General features: G+C 44.9%; 2 protein-coding genes and 1 long non-coding RNA gene across 3 annotated transcripts in view; 1 reads left to right on the top strand and 2 right to left on the bottom strand.

Annotated features, from left to right (window-relative positions):
- Positions 1 to 20,023, bottom strand: part of LOC135904414 (centriolar and ciliogenesis-associated protein HYLS1-like) — a 116,409-nt gene that overhangs the window by 15,429 nt on the left and 80,957 nt on the right. The window lies entirely within an intron of this gene.
- LOC135904413 (ipis-1-like) lies at positions 6,461 to 19,595 on the bottom strand. The gene is made up of 3 exons (XM_065435207.1): positions 19,144 to 19,595; positions 17,709 to 18,083; positions 6,461 to 7,160 (listed from the first exon to the last, which is right to left on the bottom strand). Exons 1-3 carry the CDS (start codon positions 19,474 to 19,476, stop codon positions 6,561 to 6,563), a joined length of 1,308 nt encoding a protein of 435 aa, XP_065291279.1. The 5' UTR covers positions 19,477 to 19,595; the 3' UTR covers positions 6,461 to 6,560.
- On the top strand, positions 11,353 to 16,774 carry LOC135904412 (uncharacterized). The gene is made up of 3 exons (XR_010565108.2): positions 11,353 to 11,731; positions 12,494 to 12,607; positions 14,951 to 16,774. It is a non-coding gene; the product is annotated as an uncharacterized lncRNA (long non-coding RNA).

Below are 20,023 nucleotides of genomic sequence, written 5' to 3'. Positions count from 1 at the left end.
GTTCGTTACTGAGAAGTACCGGGCTCGCCGCTTTGAAGAAAGGAAATGCGGACAAGACAGATGACGATTATCGTTGTGTGGCAGTGTAATTTTGCTTAAGAGTGTACCTACGAGGGCGATTAGCCACAGTGTATTGATTGAAAAGCACACCCAACAAAAGACAAAAAGGGGTAAAAGACAAACAGTATAAGAATTTTGAGAGGGCGCATTCATAAACAGAAAAAAAAAATAGAAAGTGCACCACGGTCGCTGTCCTAGCAGCGTAATCTTCCGGTCGCTTCAATGAACTTATGCGCAGCAGTAATAATAGATCCGTAGCTTGTGCCTACTTGACAGGTACCGAAGGAAAATGTTTGGTGCAAGTGCTAAAGCGAGATTACCACTCGGATTATGAGAAACATTCTGCTGAGGAAGGAGAAGCGGCAGCAAGAAATAAATGGGCCATATAGTTACTGGTTCGTTACAGAAAGGGCAGAGGTTATAGGTTCTAGATAAACGAGATCTGTGAAGGTAAAAATTTAGGCGAGGAACTCTACAACGATAGCTTGATAGCATCACCTCGCATTGTGGCGAAAGGCATTTGCTCGAGTTCGATGGAAATTTCGATGTCGAAAATCGTCAGTGGAAAGTAGGAATGACTCATTGCAATTTAGAAATAAAAGTCGTTTAAATCTAGCTCCTGTTATAGAAGAGAAATCAGGAAGAACATTTTTAAGACCGGACCATTTATTGATGACGATGCGAGCGAGACAGCGGGTTCAATTAAAAAGATTCCACTATGTCCGGAGACCCAGACAAAGCGGTCTTCAGTCAAACTATTCGGGACAAGTGTCAAAAAATCAAAGGAAGCTTAAGCACTTCTTAAGAGTTGTGAATGCGAAAGACTTAATGCCCAATGGAACGCCGCTGAGCGGACCTTCCAGTTTAAAACTCCTCGCTGGCAAGCAAGTGCCTTGAGACGCTTGGCCAGACAGAGAGAGAAAGAGAAAACTTTTATTGTCAAGTTTGAGTGGAGTTTTCTTTCCCAGCGGTGTGGGCTAGCGTGGCGTCTGCTTCGCCGCGACGCTATCAGCCCATTCCGCCAACCGTATCTGGTCTTGCGGGTTGGAAGTTTTCGTCTTCATCTGCCACTCTTCGTGCGAAGGAGCTCGCCTAAAGAGTTCTCTCGGGGGAGGGTTCTTTTGGCATCCCCACAAGATGTGATCTAGGTCCGCCAAGGGGTAGTTACAATGTTTGCAGTTTGGTGGATATTCACCACCGGTCATTACAGCTAGCCTTTTTGGACTAAGTACAGATCTAGTCTGCACTCTCCAGCGGTTAGTGGCCTGTATTCTTGTCAGTGTCTCGTGCGGGGATGGAAATATTCGCCTGGATTCGAGGTAATAAACGGTCATTTCGTGAAAGGTGTGGATACCTTCATGTCGGTCAACCCCGTCGTGCAAGCCCACCTCCCGGTTACTATAGCTGTTCGAGCGGCTAGGTGGGCGGCCTCATTGCCAGGGTTGCCCTCATGAGCGGGTACCCACACCAACTTCAATTGATTAAGGTTTTATGCGAAGCATACTAGCCGCACAACCACGCTCTTCCTTGCTGCGCCGAGCGCGGCCGCGTAGCCACCATTGAGGGTATGAGCCATCGTTCATTGCTGCGCGTCTCATATGTGGGTCTATTCTCTTTTAAGTTTGCTATGTTTGTTATTAAGTTGCTTCTATTTTTATGCGTTGCATAATGCAATCACTCAGTTCAGCCCTTGGGCGCGGCCGGGCAGACACCATTGACCTTTAGCGCAACCACGTGACGTGACGTCACGACAGCCGGAGGAAAAGCTGGGCCCCAACTCGCGCAATATGCAACGCATTCTTGGCTTAACCAAGCTAAGCCTGGCCATTTTTATGCGAAGCACACTAGCCGCACAACCACGCTCTTCCTTGTTGCGCCGCGCGCGGCCGCGTAGCTACCATATGAGGTCATAACAGCTGCAAAAGCGGAGGCTCAACTCGTGCGCTCGCTTGCGGCCGCGTAGCTACATAGCCGGGTCTCAGCTCGTGCGCTCGCCTGCATGAGTTGTTTCTTCGTCTAGCCGAACCAAATATAGCCAAGCATCAGCAGTTCACCAGGCTAAACAGTGGTTCAACAACTAAAATAAAGGCTAGTATGCTTCGCATCCTGGGCTTAACCTTAGCTAAGCCACAGCCATTTTTTGTTGATGATTCTGAATGCTCGAGGGGAAATGAAACCTGAGGCGTAGTTACGAATCGCTGTTTTCGAGTCGGATATAATAATCTTGGTGCCCGGGATGGAGGTGCCCATGGCGATGAGGGCCTCTTCAATCTCCACAATGGAAGATGCGTTTACTGTCGCACAGCTGATGGTGTGTCCGTCGCCAGTAGTGACGGCTATGGTGTGTCGACCATCACTGGTGCGAGCAGCATCCACGCATATGGCGGGTTGGGTTTTGTAGCATTGCCAGAGTGCCACCGCCCTAGCTTTGCGTCTACCGCTGTTTTCAGTGCTCATGTTTTTCGGAAGCGGGGGGATAATGATCTTGGTCCGGTTAGTGTTAAGTATCCGCTGTCGTTGCGGGATGTCTAAGGCTGGGCGATACCCTATAGGTGTCGAGGATTCGCTGTCCCACGTGTGTGCCGGATAATCGAACTGTTCGAGCCTATTTGTGGGCCTCTGTGATTTACTCAACGCTGTTATGCACCCCTAGACTCAAGAGTGCCTTCGTATTAGTCCATTTTGGTACCAAGAGCCTGTTTGAATAACGTTCGGATTAGACCGCTAATCCGTTTCAAGTCCCTCTTCCTGAGATTCAAGCAAGGGCAGACATACGCCACTCGGCTCAGAAAAAAAGCCTGGATTAGCCTGCAGGCATCTTTCTCCTTAACTCCGTGCCGTCGGTTGGAGACTCTCCCAAGACGGTTCTGTGAATGCCCAGCTGTAGTTTGGAGTCGTGCTACAGCTTCTTGGTTGTGCGTGTTTTGCTGGATCAACAATCCTAACACTCTGATTTTAGGAAAGGGTGAGACCTGCACCTGAATGTGTGCGGGCATATTGGCAGCCGGATTTGCGGGATTTTTGTTCCGGACTATAAGCAGTTCTGATTTTTTCGGCGAACAGCTGAGGCCATTGTTGCGAGCGTGTTTCTGCACTGCGTCAGCTGCTGCCTGCAGTGATTCTGAAATTTCTCCATCCGACCCAGTGCACGTCCAGATCGTTACGTCATCGGCGTAGATGGCGTGCCTGATATGAGGAATCTCTTTGAACTGTCAGGATAAGCCACTCATGGTGGTATTAAAGAGGAAAGGAGAAAGTACTGTTCCCTGTGGTACCTGTAGTGCCGAGCTTTATGGTTTTGCTTTCAATATCGCCTATGTTTACGGTGGCAGTACGTCCTTTGAGGAATGTGGTAATGTAGGTATATGTTCTCTTACCTACGTTCATGTTGGATACGTTTTCTAGAATGGCTCGATGTGAGACATTGTCAAACGCTTTGTGTATGTCTAATGCTCACACTGTTCGAGTTGCGCGTATAGTCGCTGGGTTAAGGATATCGTTTTGTACTTGCCACAGTATGTCTTGGGTGCACAGTTTGGGTCGAAAGCCAATCATTGTCTCTGGGAACAGGTGTTTGGTTGAGAATTGAGAACTACATTGAGAACTACATGCTTCATAGCCTTACCAAAACAAGAGGTAAGGGATATGTTATGGTATGGTCCAAGATTCTCTAGACTGAGTGACTTGCCCGGTTTAGGAATGAAGACCCCGCTAGCGTGCTTCCACTCTTGCGGGAGTGTACCGTTTTGCCAGTGGTGATTAAAAAGATTGGTGATCATTGTTATGGTAGGGTCATCTAGATTCCTGAGCATATTGTTGGTGATCTTATCTTTACCGGCTGATGATGCCGTGCGTAGGCAGCTGAGAGCGGCGCGTACTTCGGCCTCGGCGATGTCTTCGTCTAATGTGTTTTCGTCTCCTCTGTACATTGCACCCGGCTTCTGAGCGTGAAGTCGTAGGTTCGATACTCACTACCGCCAACGTTTTTCCTTTAGAATTTATTTTGCTTCTTTTTTCATTAATTTCTTCATAGTGATTACCGAGGCGATGTTCGAATGCAGGTGAGAGCTTGCGCGGATAACGCAGACTTCCTAGAGCGAGAGAGAGAGAGAGAGTTACGTGACGTCACGGCGATACCCTCTCTCCTCACGTAACACCTGGCGCAAGAGCGCTGCAGCAAGTTTTCCCTTTCGCTCGATCTGCTCCATCGAGGCGCGCACATGACGTGGCGTGGCAGCCAATGAGAATTTAGGAACCATTTTGCCGCTACAGACGCCGGCTTTCTCGCTCAATGAACCATTTGATGCTTTCGCATCAATATGTAAAAATAGTTTCCAGATCACCGCATTCATACCAGCGCCGGCTCATGCTGAAGGTGGTCTGTAACGTTGGGTTTAACTTCATAAGTTCAACACAATTTATTTTTAGGAACAAACTACGTACAGAAGGCAGCAGGAAAAGTAATCCAAGCACTACGCCTGCTTTCCTCTCCTAGAGATATTTTCCCAATTTTAATGTTTGCACTCTTACTTGTGTTTTAGTTATATTTAAACGCAATGGCTTCCAGCGTTCCGAGTCAATATGAGCCGACCATATTGAACATTCAGGCCTAATTCATATTTGCCTCGAGTACAGAATACCCTGAGAAGTAAATTCATTGAGTCGAACATGGATTACTTCAATTATTTCGCTAGATTAGATGTGAAGAAAATTGGGCGAATGTTATCCAAGACATATCCGAGGTTTTGATTTCTAAGTAAAAGATTTTTTTTTAATTTTCCAGGAGTTCGAAATTCATGTATAGAGGGTGAGAAGTTGACTATAATATTCAAAAATTCATTGAGGAATGAGTTAAACAATGGTTTAATCATAGCAATTATAACACGGTCTGGTCTAGGAACCGATTGTTGTGCAGTTAAGATGACGTCAGATAATGTCGTCATGGCAACTTCTACAAATTCTGATGTCGAACCTTTAAACCTCATAGGTCTAGGACACTGAGAAGAAAAACGATCTTCAAGTTCCTTCTCAATAACATCTAGCGAATCAGCTGCTTCTTTTGCGAAACAGAACAGCAGAATGTGACCACACAGACTGTTGAACAGATTTTTTTCTCCATAGAACCCTAAAAAGTGCCGATCTTCTAACTGGTTTTGACAGAAATGACTGTAGTCCGTTTTGTGTTCACCTTTACCTAATGCCATAGTTCGTTTAAACACATTTATATAGAATTTACAGCTCATTCATATAATATATAGCCGATTTATAAACCATATAACTAAAGATCGAGCTGCCTTTGCCGTACGATAAGAGTCTGACGTGAAACCATTATTTAAAATGTAATGGGTAAGTGATTGCTACTTGTTTCATTGTCAAAGATGTCCCAAGATGAAATAGACATCTGAGCAGGAGAGAACGTCAGGTCTAATGCAGATGAGAATCTCCAAACTAGAAAAGTAATTCGACCTGAACTGCAACGAAAATTGTTCTCATGCACCCAATTCCACAACCGCTTTCCGCAAACATCCATTTCCGCAAACACCTTTTCCTGTTGTTTCCGCAACAACCCTTTCCGCAAACCTCGTCTTTGGAGCTGTTTTATGTTACCAGACCAACTCGCCCAGCTGCCCCAAAATCATGCAACAGCTTGGTTATTAGCGCGTGCGGAAAACACCTCCTAGTTACATAGTGTGATATTTTTTGCTGCGAGAGGCAGTTATGTGCTCGCTGCAGTTGTGCCTGCCCATTGTTCATTACTTTTCAGCATTGGTTTTGTCATGCCACGGCTTGTGGTGTCGTCGTTGTATAGTACCCCCATTGTATACCATGGCGGATGGGATAAATTTGGGTGATCGCTGCTCCATTCCGCCATCACTGACATCTGCAACGACCTAACTAGAGCCCTCTTATGACTGCTGCTGACGCTTCGCGTTCGGAAAATGCCAAAGTTCGAGACCGACACCTACACCTCCCTCCCCCTATATGGTCCGCGTCGCTAGATGCACACTTAGAACATCCGCCTAGCAAAACAGGGAACCTGCTCCATGTTCGCCTAGCAGAGCGGAGCATATAGGACTCGAAAATAACAAAGAGAATTCGCTTGCAGCCGCCATCGAGTCGCCTATAGCCAGCAGCCATCCCTAAGAGCCAGGATTGACCACCGGATTCCGCCAACATCGAACTACCATTACCCAATTTGCCATGATTTGCCTACAATTACTTCTGCTAGCACAATGGAATCAACATACGGACACGAACGTTAGTGAACACATTCACATTTCGTGAGCATCGCGGCGTAACTATCGACGAGATTTGGGATCACGTGACGAACAGCAAATTAGTTCGTTCTAGGTAGCGACTGACATTTGTGTACAGACTTGCATTTCGATTGGTTAAGTGATGCCACTGACTGCAGTTATCTTTAGTGAATGCCACACTTGGCCTGTCTGTCACGCGGAAGAAATCCGCACAGCGCGCGTTGCCCAATGAACGCGCAGGACTCAAGGCCTTCGCACAGAGCCCATTATGAATAGGACGTTGCCATGCCGGGGCTTGATCAGAAACATGAAAGGCCGGTTCACGGTGAGGCGCGTGATTTCCCCGAGTCCCGGACCGCCACCGACCAAGACCTCCGCAGAAGGCGACGTAGTCTCGGCGCCCATCTCGTTAACCCCCAGGAAGGTGCCATGGAAGACGTCCGCAAGAGCGGGACTTCCTGTCTCGAAGATCCCGGACAGGTTGGCCCGCGCTGTGAACAACTCGCGCACGCCCATGGCCTTGAGGGGTTCGCGCAATTTGCAGCTGAGCTGCACCACAAACTTTGGCAGCTTCAGCATTACGTTCGGCCTGACGGGGATGTTGTGCAGTAGGTCCGACAGGTTCCGAGGGGTCAAGTTTCGCTCCAGCTCCGGCAGCCCGTCCATCTTGTCTGGAAGGATGATGACCATGCAAGTCTTCCCGCCCAGATGCGGCATCTCAAGTGCCGTCGCCTGCAACTGGTCGCTGTGGGCTATGCCGAACGGTTGCATCTGGTTCATCATGTTGACGCGAACCACCGTGTGGGCGTCTACGTGGAACTCGTCGGGTCCCGTGAAGGCTGGCTGCAAACAGTTGAGGTGAGGTAGCATTTATCATCGACGAGAATTGAGAGCACTGGCATAGCGGAGTCATGCTATAGCGTATAGAACTATATTAGAAAATATTGGAAAAGGCTTTGATGTTCGATAGCAATAGCGTCGGGGGGCGACCTCTTGCTACGGAAAGTTCAACGAAAGCGCGCGACACTTTTCTTGTTCCTATAGATACAGGTCTAATTTCAATTCAATTTAATTCAATTATTTGGTATTTCTGGTGTGAAGCAGTCACAGAAAGCTACAACACTTATTTCAATTATTTGGTGTCACAAATATGTACATAACTGCATATTCATCACGGATATTCTTGTGCACACTGCCTTTTTTGAAGAGAGAAATCGTGCGGAGCAAGAACGTTCCTTGCGTGCCTTGTGGTTAAGCACATCTTTACAACGCGTTACAACCCTAGTTAGCGCTCCGAATGCGTCCAAGAAGGTTTATTGCACCCTGTGGTTAACCACATCTTTACAACCCGTTACCACCCGAGTGTAGCCCTTATGAAAATGGATTTAGAGTTCCTTTAGAACTCCTAATGAGTTCCTATGGAGTCAAAAGGGACTCTATAGGAACTCGCGATCTATAGAGTCGTCTGCATAGAATCTCTATAAGAAGTCTATAGAAACCTTTCTATAGAAACAAGTCATTTCACACACAATAGATGTTCTATAGAGGGTGTATTGACGTCCTATGTACTGAATTCTATAAAGTAATTTTTATAGAATGTCTTTAAAACTTCTAACGCGACCTGTCTATAGAATGGCTCTCCATTCGTTCTCTATAAATGTTCTATAGAGATTGTATTGATATCATATGTACTAAATTCTATAAAATAATGTCTATAGAAAGTTTTTAACACTTCTAATGCGGCTTGTCTATAGACTGACTCTCCATTCACGCTCTATAAGCAGTCTATAGAGGGTTTATTGTCATCATATGTACAATATTCTATAAAATAATGTCTATAGAAAGTTTTTAACACTTCTAATGCGACTTGTCTATAGACTGACTCTCCATTCACCCTCCATAAATGTTCTATAGAGGTCGTATTGACATTTTATGTACCAAATTCTATAGAAAAAAATTTATAGAACGTTTTCGGAAACGTTCTATAGAGGTCGTATTAACATCTTATGTGCCAAATCCTACAGAAAAATGTTAATAGAACCTTTTCAGAACTTCTAATGCGGCCTGTCTATAGAATGGCTCTACATCCTCCATAAAAGTTCTATAGAGGTCGTGTTGACATCTTATGTACCAAATTCTATAGAAAAATTTATAGAACGTTTTCAGAACTTCTAATGCGGCCTGTCTCTAGACTGGCTCTCCATTCCCGTTCTAAAAGTGTGCCATCATATGGCATACGTACTGAGTTCTGTAAAGGAACGTTTATAGGAAATTAAACAAGCTAAAGTGCGGCCTGTCTAAGAACGGCTCTATATTTTCACTCTATAAACAGTACCCAGTATCCAGTGCATCGCCGGATTATGGGTCCAGTGCCGCGCGCTGGATGCATGGGGCGCTGGGCAAGCGCGGCGTACTGGAAGGCGCTGGTTACTGGTGCAAAAAACAGCTCTAGCGCGTTAAATACGTGGTGCCTGGACACCGTATGTATTTTTTTTTAATACAGAAAGCAACAGATAGCGTTTTAGTACAATATAAATCGAAAAAATGAACATGTAAAAACAGAAGTGCTCTGACCAGGATTCGATCGTCGTACCTGCAGATCCCCAGCCCGACTCATTACCGCTACGCCGCGTCAGCATAGGGACATGGGCGGATAATTTAGCTTATCAAAATCGAGAAGCAGTTTTAGTTTCACAGAGAGAAGTCTTGCACAGACGTGGTAGATGCGCTATCGGCCAGCAACTAAAACTCACGCCTGTACCTCAAAGAAACATTTCTCCATATTCAATAGTGTGCTCGGAAGTGCCATAACATCGACTGCGATTGGTATTTTAGCTTCGAAAAAAAGTCCTAAATGAACCACCGACTCGGGACGCTGCATGAATGGGCTCTTACTGCCGATTTCGATAGCCGTTTCTTGTACTTCACGCGAGGGGTATGCAATGTTTTCTTAGTTCAGTGATGACTTTCAGTCTACACGTCTGTCTAGCCACATATATTCGTCAGAGAAACGCAGGCTAGTGCTGGGAGCCTTCGGCGACAGCACATATACCTGCGTTTATGATGCGTCACATCGGCGCTCCTCACTTCTTGTGCTGGCACTGTAGACATGAAAAAATTGTTTATTTAAAAGCACCGATGCGAAATCTGAAATATAAAGTAATTTATCCTTTTTAGACTTCTTGATTCTTGAGGTTAGACGCGCCGATAGCGTGCAGACGGACTCGGCGGATACGCTATGCCTAAGCTTCGATGGGGACTGATCTCGGCGCGGGTAGCTGGCGAAAGCTAAAATGTGTGTATTTGAGCCTCAGAACTCTTTTTAGTACAATAGGGAAAGTGGAAGCGCACGAATCGCCTCAGCCTTGTTATCGGTGCGATAATATCAAGCAGCGGTAGGCATCGAACTCGGGGTCCGTTCGAGCGCGTCTGAACGACTTCTGGATTTCATGTCCACTCCACAACACTGCGACAATGGCGATAACTCCCAGTCATACGTTACGTGCGAACTACTAAAAAAGCGGCGTCCTCCGTCTATGCGTGGTTTCGTTAAAGAATTTAGCTGTCCGCCCTGTCACAAGGCAAAATGCAAAAAACGAAAGTGATTTTCAGTGTCACATGTGCAGGAATAAACAAGGCAGCTCACGCACCTTTATTCCATGCTGCGACACGAAATAGTTCTATGACCTTAAGATATAGCGTTATTTAGGACAAGAGACTAGTATCAAGCCATGAAATTCTATAAAGCATTTAATATTCAGCAGCGCTCGTCCTTGCGTGCGGGAGCCAGCGCGGCACAAACACAACCAGCGCCGTTTCCAATGCGAGCGTCTCTTCCAGTGTGACCCAGCTCTTATCCAGCGTTCTCACTGGTCTCGAGTGAGTCCCAGCGAGCGCCAGCGTACCCAGTGCGATCCAGTGCTTTAAAAAAAAGAAAGAAAAAGAAAAAAGAAAAACGCGCTGGTTTCACACTGGAAGGCACTGGAAGACGCTGGTTCTTGCAATCGGCATTTCAGAGGTTTTTTACTATCAAGTAAGAGCATCGTTAAAAAGACACTCGTTGACCAAGGCAAACATCACACTAATCGAAATTAGGAAAACCAAAGAAATATAACGGAAGCGCGCATTGTGGTTTATATCGCATATGCAGGTAAATCACAAAGATGTATACCAAGAAACACTAAGCAAAACTGCGCCTTAGGAATCGCGTCATATCTATTTGCTGGCATGCAGTGACTGCAGCACTTGGGGCGGAAACAGATCGAACGCCGCCGCAAATTTCTGGCACATACCACTCAAATGCACCCTGCAGAAACGATTTTTTTTTTTTTCAAGGAATCTTGAACAGTCACAGACCACATGAGCGCGATCCGCGCATGATAAGCGCATCGCCACGAAAGCAAGATAGGGAACACATAAGCGTAACCTGTACCTCACGGGTAAAATTAAACATCATCGTATATACGTTGCTGTGCGACGGACACAAGCGCACGGAAACATCACACACTGCACACGTGTACCTCCGAGGTTGTGTCGACAATTTCTGGGCTACATTTAAACGACAGCAGGAAGTTACTTCAATGAGAAACGAAGTGAGGGCACCGGCACTGCAGGTAACGGCTGCGCATAAAGTCAGTTAGGGTTTTAAGGCCAGTGACCGAGGTTGAAATCGTTAAAATCACACCGCAGCGATAGCTTACACATGGTAAATTGTCGAGATCTTGAAGGCCATGCTTTTTGCTGACTACATGTGGCATAAGCGATTCAAAAGCAAGAATACTGCATGTAATTTATTTCTGCCCTAAACTATAGCACACAATATGAGCATGTCAATGTTTCTTCTTGTCTAGCAACATATGTATGTAGTTCGGCTCAAAGGCCGGCTCAAAACGGCACAAAACCTGCTGTAGTGGGTATTATTGTAGGAATCACGGAGGCCACAGCAGCCGCACTATTATACAGACGGCGCTGGCGGCGCCGGTATTTTCGTATTCAACGCGACAGGTAGAATACGAAGCTACGGCGTGTTGTTATTGCTCCGCCTTCAACGGTTGTCGTGCGAGCTGCGTCGATGTGTTTGTTTGACCGTGTGTTATTAGGTTTGCTGTAATGAAATGAGACGTAGTTCGCGAGCACGAAAGTGCCAGAAGATGGCTTGAGTCTCGCTGTAAGCACGCAGTATGCGTGGCGCGCCAGCTAAATGTGGACCAACGATTTTCATGCCATGGATTGCGTTCCCTTTGTCTCCGCTTGTGTTCGTGGAAAGTTTGGTGGACGGCGCAGAGAAGTAATGCGTATTATTAGCGCGCCTCAGCTCGTCCACTACCCAGTGGCTTGTTTGCTGCAAGTAACATCGCAGACGCATCACTGGAAACTTGGAGAGTGCCTTTCGACCTCGTCGTACTGTTGAAACGGTAAGCAATCGTGCTCGCCAACTACACGTGCGTTCATCCGTGTTGTGTGTGCTTCCCGTGTGTGTATAGAGTGCCTTGCGAACGTAGTAAGTGGAACACCCACGACAACAGTGAACCCTGTGCTGATACTTGCTACGCGCTGGTTGTAAGAATTGTGTACGCAACTCTATTGCCACAGTGCGGAATTTATAATCCTGATAAGCGTTTGCTTCCCCTGAGAAAAGTTTCGGAAATCGTGTTCGCCTTGTGCAGTTGTGCGTGAGCTCCCGCCTGTCTGCTAAAGTTGCATAGTAACGACCCGTCTACCTCTTCATCGATTCTTTCTTCAATGACGTTTCCTCACTTATAAATGCTTCGACGTTGTGCACAATCTCTGCTTACGAGGTTTTTGGCTAACGAACAGTTCTAAGAAAAAAAATGTAAGCCAATCACAGCTTGCTACTAGTACAGCTTTATTTCCAAGGCAAGATGTGTTGACATAACTGACTTAACTAAGCATGACAGGGGAACGTTGCCTATACTAAGTAATGGAAAAAAAAACATTAAGTTTAGATTGTAATCTGCTGCTGCGGTGCGTCCAAAACTTTATTTGATGTAGAGGTCCGCATTGTCATGACATTCGATGATTTCGAGCATTTGCTCTCTTTCCACATTAGTGCAGACATTTTTTTCGTGACTCTTTTAGGTGCTGATTGCATGTTTTCACGATATCACAGCTTTATTGTGCCACTGCTTTAAGCTAACATGGAATTTATTTTGTAGTGGCGAGGCCGTGACCCACAACATTAACTACAAGATCGAGGAGCCCCAAGAAATGCCGACCCTGTGGATATATGGCTGCAGCAGCATGGCGTGTGATCTGGATCGTCATGACAGGTGTGTATGAAATGTACGTGTTCCAAAAAGGGGGCTTGGTGTCATTCATGGTGAAGTTTGTCGACACATTACTTAATGCAGCATACTAAAGAGACTAAATATTTATGCAACCTTATTGAACTTGCTACCTATTAGTGTGCATAGCCATTATGCCCACATGATTGTGTTCTGTATAAAACTATACCCAACCATTCCTGATGTTTAGTATTTCTTTTGCGTAAGTTGCTTACCTGCAAGTTACATATATTTTTTGCTTTGTACATAGTGTATTTATGACTTTTTATTGGGGTTTTATTCTTTGAAAACTATTTCCTATGCTGTACCCCTATTTGCATATTTTTTTTTCTGTTTGTGCTAGAATCTCGTGCAGTTTTCTGTGCATGTAGGAATTCGAAGGGTAGTGTACTAAATATGTCACAGGTCTAAGCACGTAGTGTGCACATCTTTGTTTATCATTGATATCTTTACAGTTACTTCTCTGTTCCCATAGTAACAGCCACTGCAAAATACACATTTGGTGAGCTTTAATTTCTTGAAAATTAATATGAAGGTCAGTATTTACTAAGCTGCATTTACTTCTGTAGTACATAGGCACAGACTGATATGGATACCTTGTTGACCTACACAGGATGCCTTTTTTGTTTGTTGCATTAAATATGGGGGCTCACCCACATCTCTTACTATATATGTGGTATGCCTCATCGATTTCACTTGTCAGTTTTTACGGTGGATGAAAACAGATGAACGATTGTAATCCAACATGAAGCCCCGTTGTGGAAATGTACGGCCAAGTTGGATGACCATACTGGATCTCTTATACACATGAGAAGATACCGGCCAGTTTGCCGTATGTACGCTTGACCACATGTGAAAGGGATACAGTGCACTCACTGCCTGTGACACACGACAAATTTGGTGGTATCTTTCACCGAGCAAGCCTCCCTTGCCTGCTTGCCTTTCTCAATTCTCTTGCACACTGCTGTGCATATGGCACCCTGACAAGAAAGGCTTGCTTAGATACCACTAAATTTGTCTTGTCTGTCAGGGGTAGTGTAGTCTATTCTTGTGATCGTGTGTATATTTGGTCAAATGTACATGCAACAGATTGGCCGGTGCCTCAACACGTACCTAAGACAGCACCATAATTCACTCCCCGGATCAGTATGTTCGTCCCACTTGACCATGCACCGATGGGACTGGGGCTGCGCACCTGATTTAGACTGTTCATCTGTTTTGTTCAGCTGCGGCAACCAATTGGCCAACAACATCGCTGAGGAATGCCACATAAAAAGACTGGGTCACAATCTGTTTACTGAATTGTCCGCAACCTTCGTAGTAACAAATTTGTTTGTTGCAACTAGTTTTAGGCACGTTATTTCTTGTTAAATTTTCTGCTTGACCTATAGAGCAGTTATGCAATCAGTTTTCAAAGTTACTTGATTAGTATAATTTTTGTTTTCTGTTTTTCACATGCCAGGTTGCAAGAAGGACCCTTTTTAATTAAAACTGAATTAACATTTCAATTGCAATTGGGCATTCTTATCATTGCGTTTAGGATACATATCAGTGTACATACCCGTACTAGGTTAGAAACTAATTGTTTCAATAACTCAAAAAGCACGAATATACTGTGTCCATTGTATCTGACAGTGACACCGCGACTCTGTTCCAAATACCACAAATTGGCAGTTATCCATCATAGTTTGCGAAAACAACTTAAAACATTATTGTTCCCCATACAATGCATACTTAGATGCCCAAGCTCCATGTGAGAAATTTATTATTCGCATATTAAGCATAGTACATACCAACTATGGCTAATAGCGGATGGAATATTAATTTTGTCTACCGCTCAGCAATAGAAGCCAGTAGGTCATTCCCTTTTCAAAAAAAAAAAAAAATTTCTATGCATAGTGTGACATCTGTATAGGACTCTTAGCTCATGGGTGTACCTGCTTGCTTATGTTATAAATGGGAATGTGTTGTCATTGCAAGATGAGATTAATGTGTGACTAGGCTGTTGTCGTTCGGAGACGCTTTTTGTCATCAGCAATGACATTCTACTGCCAGGCACATTGGCCCAGTGCTGATGTCACCGAATCTTGGGAAAGTAAAAATATTCTCAAAAGTGATTCTCAAAAGAACTGCCACTGTTTGGCAGAGTGGTGGGGAGGTGGGGCGTTCTGCCACCTTTCTGTTATAATTTTTTTCTGAAATACTGAAATGAAACTTAGCATAATGCTACAACTATATAGATATTTGTGGCATGTTTGTGCCTGCTAATACATTATGACTGAATGTTCATTACACCTTTTGAAAATTTATTTCAATTTTATTTTCCAGGCTCCACCGTCGCCGTTACTAGACGGACCAAATGAGGCCAAAAACTAGCCTTTCCTCGCTCCATTCCTGGGAAGTGAAATAGCAGGTGGTCATGTAAGAATGAACTTGCAACCATGTGGGCAGTAGCCAAAGCTCCCTACAGTTCATGCTGGTGGTGGAATGATAAGACAAACCGCAATATTTATTTGTTTACTTATTCACTTAAACGATATGCATGCAAATGACGCTTTTGGCAGAACGCGCGTGTGGATTTCTACCAAACGACGTGAAAAGCATGCCAATGCTGCTCTTTTTAGCACCCGCACATGGAGTTGTGCCAAAACGCGTTTTAAGCATGAATATGCAACTTAATATTTATTTATTCATATCTCATGAATACTGTGCAGTTTTTTTAGCAAGGAGTCAGGTAAAATAAAGAAATATTGTTGCATCAAAGTAAACGTTATTTGAAAAAGCATAATTCACGTAGCACGAATTCATGGAAACTGTAAATTTTGAAGAAACAGAGCAGTAAGGTTAACAAATCTTATATAACAAAAAATGAGATCACATTTCTGTTGGACCTAATACCATAATTTAATCTGTCAAATTAGAGATACCATATGCTGCTCTAATATACAATCACTAATTTATGAGTAGATGCGCGAAACTCTCAAACGTTGCAACAATTTCATGCTAGCTGTAAATTCATATATACAGTTTGTTGACTTTAGACATAGCAGATGGAGTCTGCAGAACTATGATATCTCTTTCTGGCACAGAGACGGGCATTAGTAAGCTTCGTGGTGTTATTTTTCTTAAACCTGCCAAATAGTCCTTCCTGCAACAGGTAGAATTCTCAAATGCCGCAAACTTAATTCAAATTAGTGCTGTGGTTGTCTCAAAAGTATTTCTGTATTTTGGATGTATTTGAGTAGGAAAATTTACAGGATTAACGAACTTGTGCTAGCTCTTTTTTTCATTTACAGTTGCAAACTAAGTCCTTTTCCTTCAAGTTTTGCTATTTTCAGCAAATTTTAATAAAAATTGATGGTGTTAATGTAAAAACTATAATTTAAACATTTTTAAATGTATCAAACCTCATCAAATTTGGTTGCATAGTTGCCGAGAAAAACGATTTTACTGTTCATGTGCATTACATAGGAGCTCCTGAGCTAGATCTCTTTTTTAGTCATTGCGTGTGTCGGTCTGGTTTGTATTTCTCACCCTAATTAGAATATTGGCTCTGATCTCAAAATTGTTTCCCTTACAACGAAATACAAGCTTTTAAACTTTTTACGATATATGCTGTACTGCTCTATGATAACCCCTGTTTGCCACATTTTTGCAGGGCCTACCAGTGCTAATTTTACACATAAACATAGACTAAAATGCTGTGTGGTTTCGGTATATGGTGTACTTATCTGTGAAAGCCATTATTTGCCACATTTTTGCAGCGACTGCCAGTGTTATTTTTGCTCAGACTAAAATGCTGTGTCGTTTCGTCAGGCTGACACAACATTGCAGTGCACATTCATATCAGTCTATTTTCAGGCTTTAGTATCCAAACATTTAATGTGCACTGCTGGAACAGGCACTCCTTTTTCAGTTTTAATGGTATGGTTTCTTGTCCTAGTCAAGCCTGTTATTGCGAGGTGTCAGCTGTAATCAAGTCTGCCACTGATTCTTTTACCTCATGTTTCGTGTGTTTGCACCACCAGCTTGACCTGAGAAGCATGTTGGCAGCTACAGTTTGTGTGTTGCAAGTTCTAGTCTGAAGTGTGTATGTCACATATATGAAGCATGTATCTAGTCTGAAGTGCAATAAACATTTCAAACTGAATACTTTGTGGTTGTAGCACCAATTATTTTGCCACTGCATTTACTGTAGTCCTTATTGCCTACAGTAGAACTTTGGTAAATTGCAAGTACTTTACACACATCGGCCTAGCTTTTATAGGCATTTGCTTGTAGGGACTCGAAAGCAACTCGATAGAAATATTCTATAGAAATTTGCCTTTAGCATCTCTAAAGAAACTCGATAGAAATATTCTATAGAAATTTGTCTTTAGCGCATCTAAAGGAACTCGATAGAAATATTCTACAGAAATTTGCCTTTAGCATCTCTAAAGAAACTCGATAGAAATATTCTATAGAAATTTGTCTTTAGCACATCTAAAGGAACTCGATAGAAATATTCTATAGAAATTTGTCTTTAGCATCTCTAAAGCAACTCGATAGAAATATTCTATAGAAATTTGTCTTTAGCATCTCTAAAGGAACTCGATAGAAATGTTCTATAGAAATTTGTCTTTAGCATCTCTAAAGCAACTCGATAGAAATATTCTATAGAAATTTGTCTTTAGCATCTCTAAAGCAACTCGATAGAAATGTTCTATAGAAATGTGTCTTTAGAGTTCCTATAAGAATGCGGTGGCCAAATAACTTTTGAAACTCTATAGGAAAATTCTATAGGCAATCAAAATAAACACAATAAAGTTCTATAGAGAAAGTTCAAAAGACTTTCTAAAAAAACACATTAAAAATTTTTGTAAGGGAGTGCTCCGGAATACGTCCAAGAGCGTTTCTTGCACCTTCTGGTTAAGCACATCTTTACGACCTGTTGCCATCGGAGTTAATGCTCCTCAATGGGTCCCCAAGGCGTGTTCGCGAGCAATGGCTTTTATGCGCTTTAAATATAAGATCTCAAGCGGCGGCGGCGGCAGCTGCTATTGTTGCAGCCGCCACCGCCTGTGATGGTGGTGACGACCACGTGTACCTGGAACGGCGACTCCCAGGCGCCACAGAAATACGCCCCGCTGACCAGCGCCAGCTGCGTACTGGGGCCGAAGCTGTCCGAGCCGACGACGTCGCGGACTGTGTTGGACGAGGCGCGGGCCACGCAGTCGTTGGCCTCGGCGAGAACCTCGCCGTGGCGGGAGGAAAAGTCCACGGTGTGCATGGTGTTCGCACCGTACGTGTCGTGCAGGAAAGCTCGGTAGCTCTCGATGACCGGGTAGCGCTGGTCGGTGTACATGCGATTGTTCACCTCGAACACGACCTTCAGCGCATGGCTCGTGATGCGCGACAACTGCGCCGCGAAGTGGCTGTGGATCTGCTCGTCGTCGCGGGCGTGCAGGGCAGCCTCGAGCTCCTGGAGTGAGCGAAATTCAAAGTCCTTTCTGCAACATGCTGTACAAAGCGATGCCGAGGAGTTAGTCCACAGAAACCGCCGAAGGCTTGACGTGGTCTGTGCATCCATCGTTAGAACACGGAGCTGCCGAACGGCCTACTTACTTAATAAAGGCGCTTATAAATTAGCAGCAAATAAAGCGGGATGAGATATCAGCACGAGTTACAGCCGTCTTAAATTATATGACTGCGTCAGCAATTCTCATCACAATTAAAAAGCGTTTAGTATACTTCACCAGATGCGCTTTACAATTTGTTGATAGCAGTTAAATAGTATTGATGAACGAATTACGATTCCGAAGAACTTCAGTTTGGCCTAGTTGGTATTTACTGCAAATCATATTGACCGCAAAAAAGACGGGGACAGAGGAAGAAAACACATAAACAGCACAGGCGGTTTGCTGACGCCACGCCATCAAGTGAATACGGACCGAGCGTCGTTATCTAGATCTCGTTCGGCCGATTCCATCACGCTGCAGAAATTAGTACCGCCCGCTTCTTGCATATCAAGAACCGGTCATGAACTCCTTTGATTGTGGGCTTCAAGTGCTCACTTCGGATGAATCGTCCATTTCTTTCTGATGAAACGTAATTATTAAAGCGATGCTTTCTTTGCCTCTTCCTTCGACTTTCCCACTGCTGCTGCAACGCCGGCCACGTCAGGACGTAGTTGAGGCGCACGCCATGGCCGCGTCGGGACGCGGTGGAGACGTAGCCATGTCACAAAAGCATAAAAGGCACGCGCTATCGGTGTTTCATTTTCAAAGTTACTTGTCTAGTACTGCTCCCTCGAGTATCTTAAAATGTACGCGAAGACAATTCTGAGGAAATCGCCTAATTACCTCGTTTGCCCTATATTTAAGCAATTTCGAAAACGTTTTTTTTTTTCACCACGTTTAACAATATTGGCGTGCTAAGCCTTCGTACGCCCCCCCCCCCCCCCAGTCCCCCGCTGTAGGTTACAAAAAATTAAACGAAATACACACTTCGCCACACTCGCCACATTCGGAACGCGCTCTCACCCTGGCCGTGCCGCAGCGGGCGCCGGCCAACGTCATGGACAGCGCAGCGGCCACCGCGAACGGCGAGAAGACGACGTTGCCCGGCGTCCCGGCGCCCTTGCTGCTGGCTCCGTGGCTGCCTGCGGTGTGCAGCACCAGCTGCCTGTACAGATCAATGCCGAAGCCCATGATGGAGGCGCTGAGCGGCGGCGAGTGAGCCGAGGGTCCCAGGGTAGTGGTCGTCATGTCGAACACAGAGGTGCGCCGGTCCCCTTCCTCGGTTTCCTGGGCTTCGTGACGGCGCTGGGACGAATGGGAGCCGACCGAGAGGATTTGGTGCAAGAACCGACGCATCTCGGACCACTGTCGGGGTCTCGACAACGGGCACAACAGCGTTGCCTTTGTGCTTCTTCTTGTTACCGTCTCGTGCTCGCGACGCTCGCGATTTCGTTCTCGAGCGATTGTGGCGCCTCGAGAAAGCTGCCGTGGATGATAGCGTGAGCGGTCGGTAGCTGTCTTGTCTTGTGTCCCAGACAGTGGCGCGTACCAACTACGGGGGATTGGCCAAGAAGCAGGTGGTTTTCCGTATTGTTAGAAGTCCGGAGGCTCCCATACGTCCAACTTCGGTTGTTGACTGCAACATGCTGTGGGAGAAAAAAATAAACGCGGCCGCCAGCCAGTGCAGACAAAGAAAGAAGACGTTAGGAACAAGCAGGTGCTACACCATGGCTTTGGGTTTTAGCCACAGGAACGCATGCATGGCCGTCTGTGAATTCCTTTGTGACACAAGGAGTACACAATGATTTATTCATTGATGTTTTACATAATTACCTTCAAATGTGCTATCCTTTCAAAAGTACGCGTTTTTTCTCTGAGGAAAATAAAGAAGTGTGTAACATTA

This window comes from Dermacentor albipictus, chromosome 7 (assembly GCF_038994185.2).
Source record: "Dermacentor albipictus isolate Rhodes 1998 colony chromosome 7, USDA_Dalb.pri_finalv2, whole genome shotgun sequence".
NCBI lineage: Eukaryota > Metazoa > Arthropoda > Arachnida > Ixodida > Ixodidae > Dermacentor > Dermacentor albipictus.
This window is presented reverse-complemented; position numbering and strand designations above follow the sequence as displayed.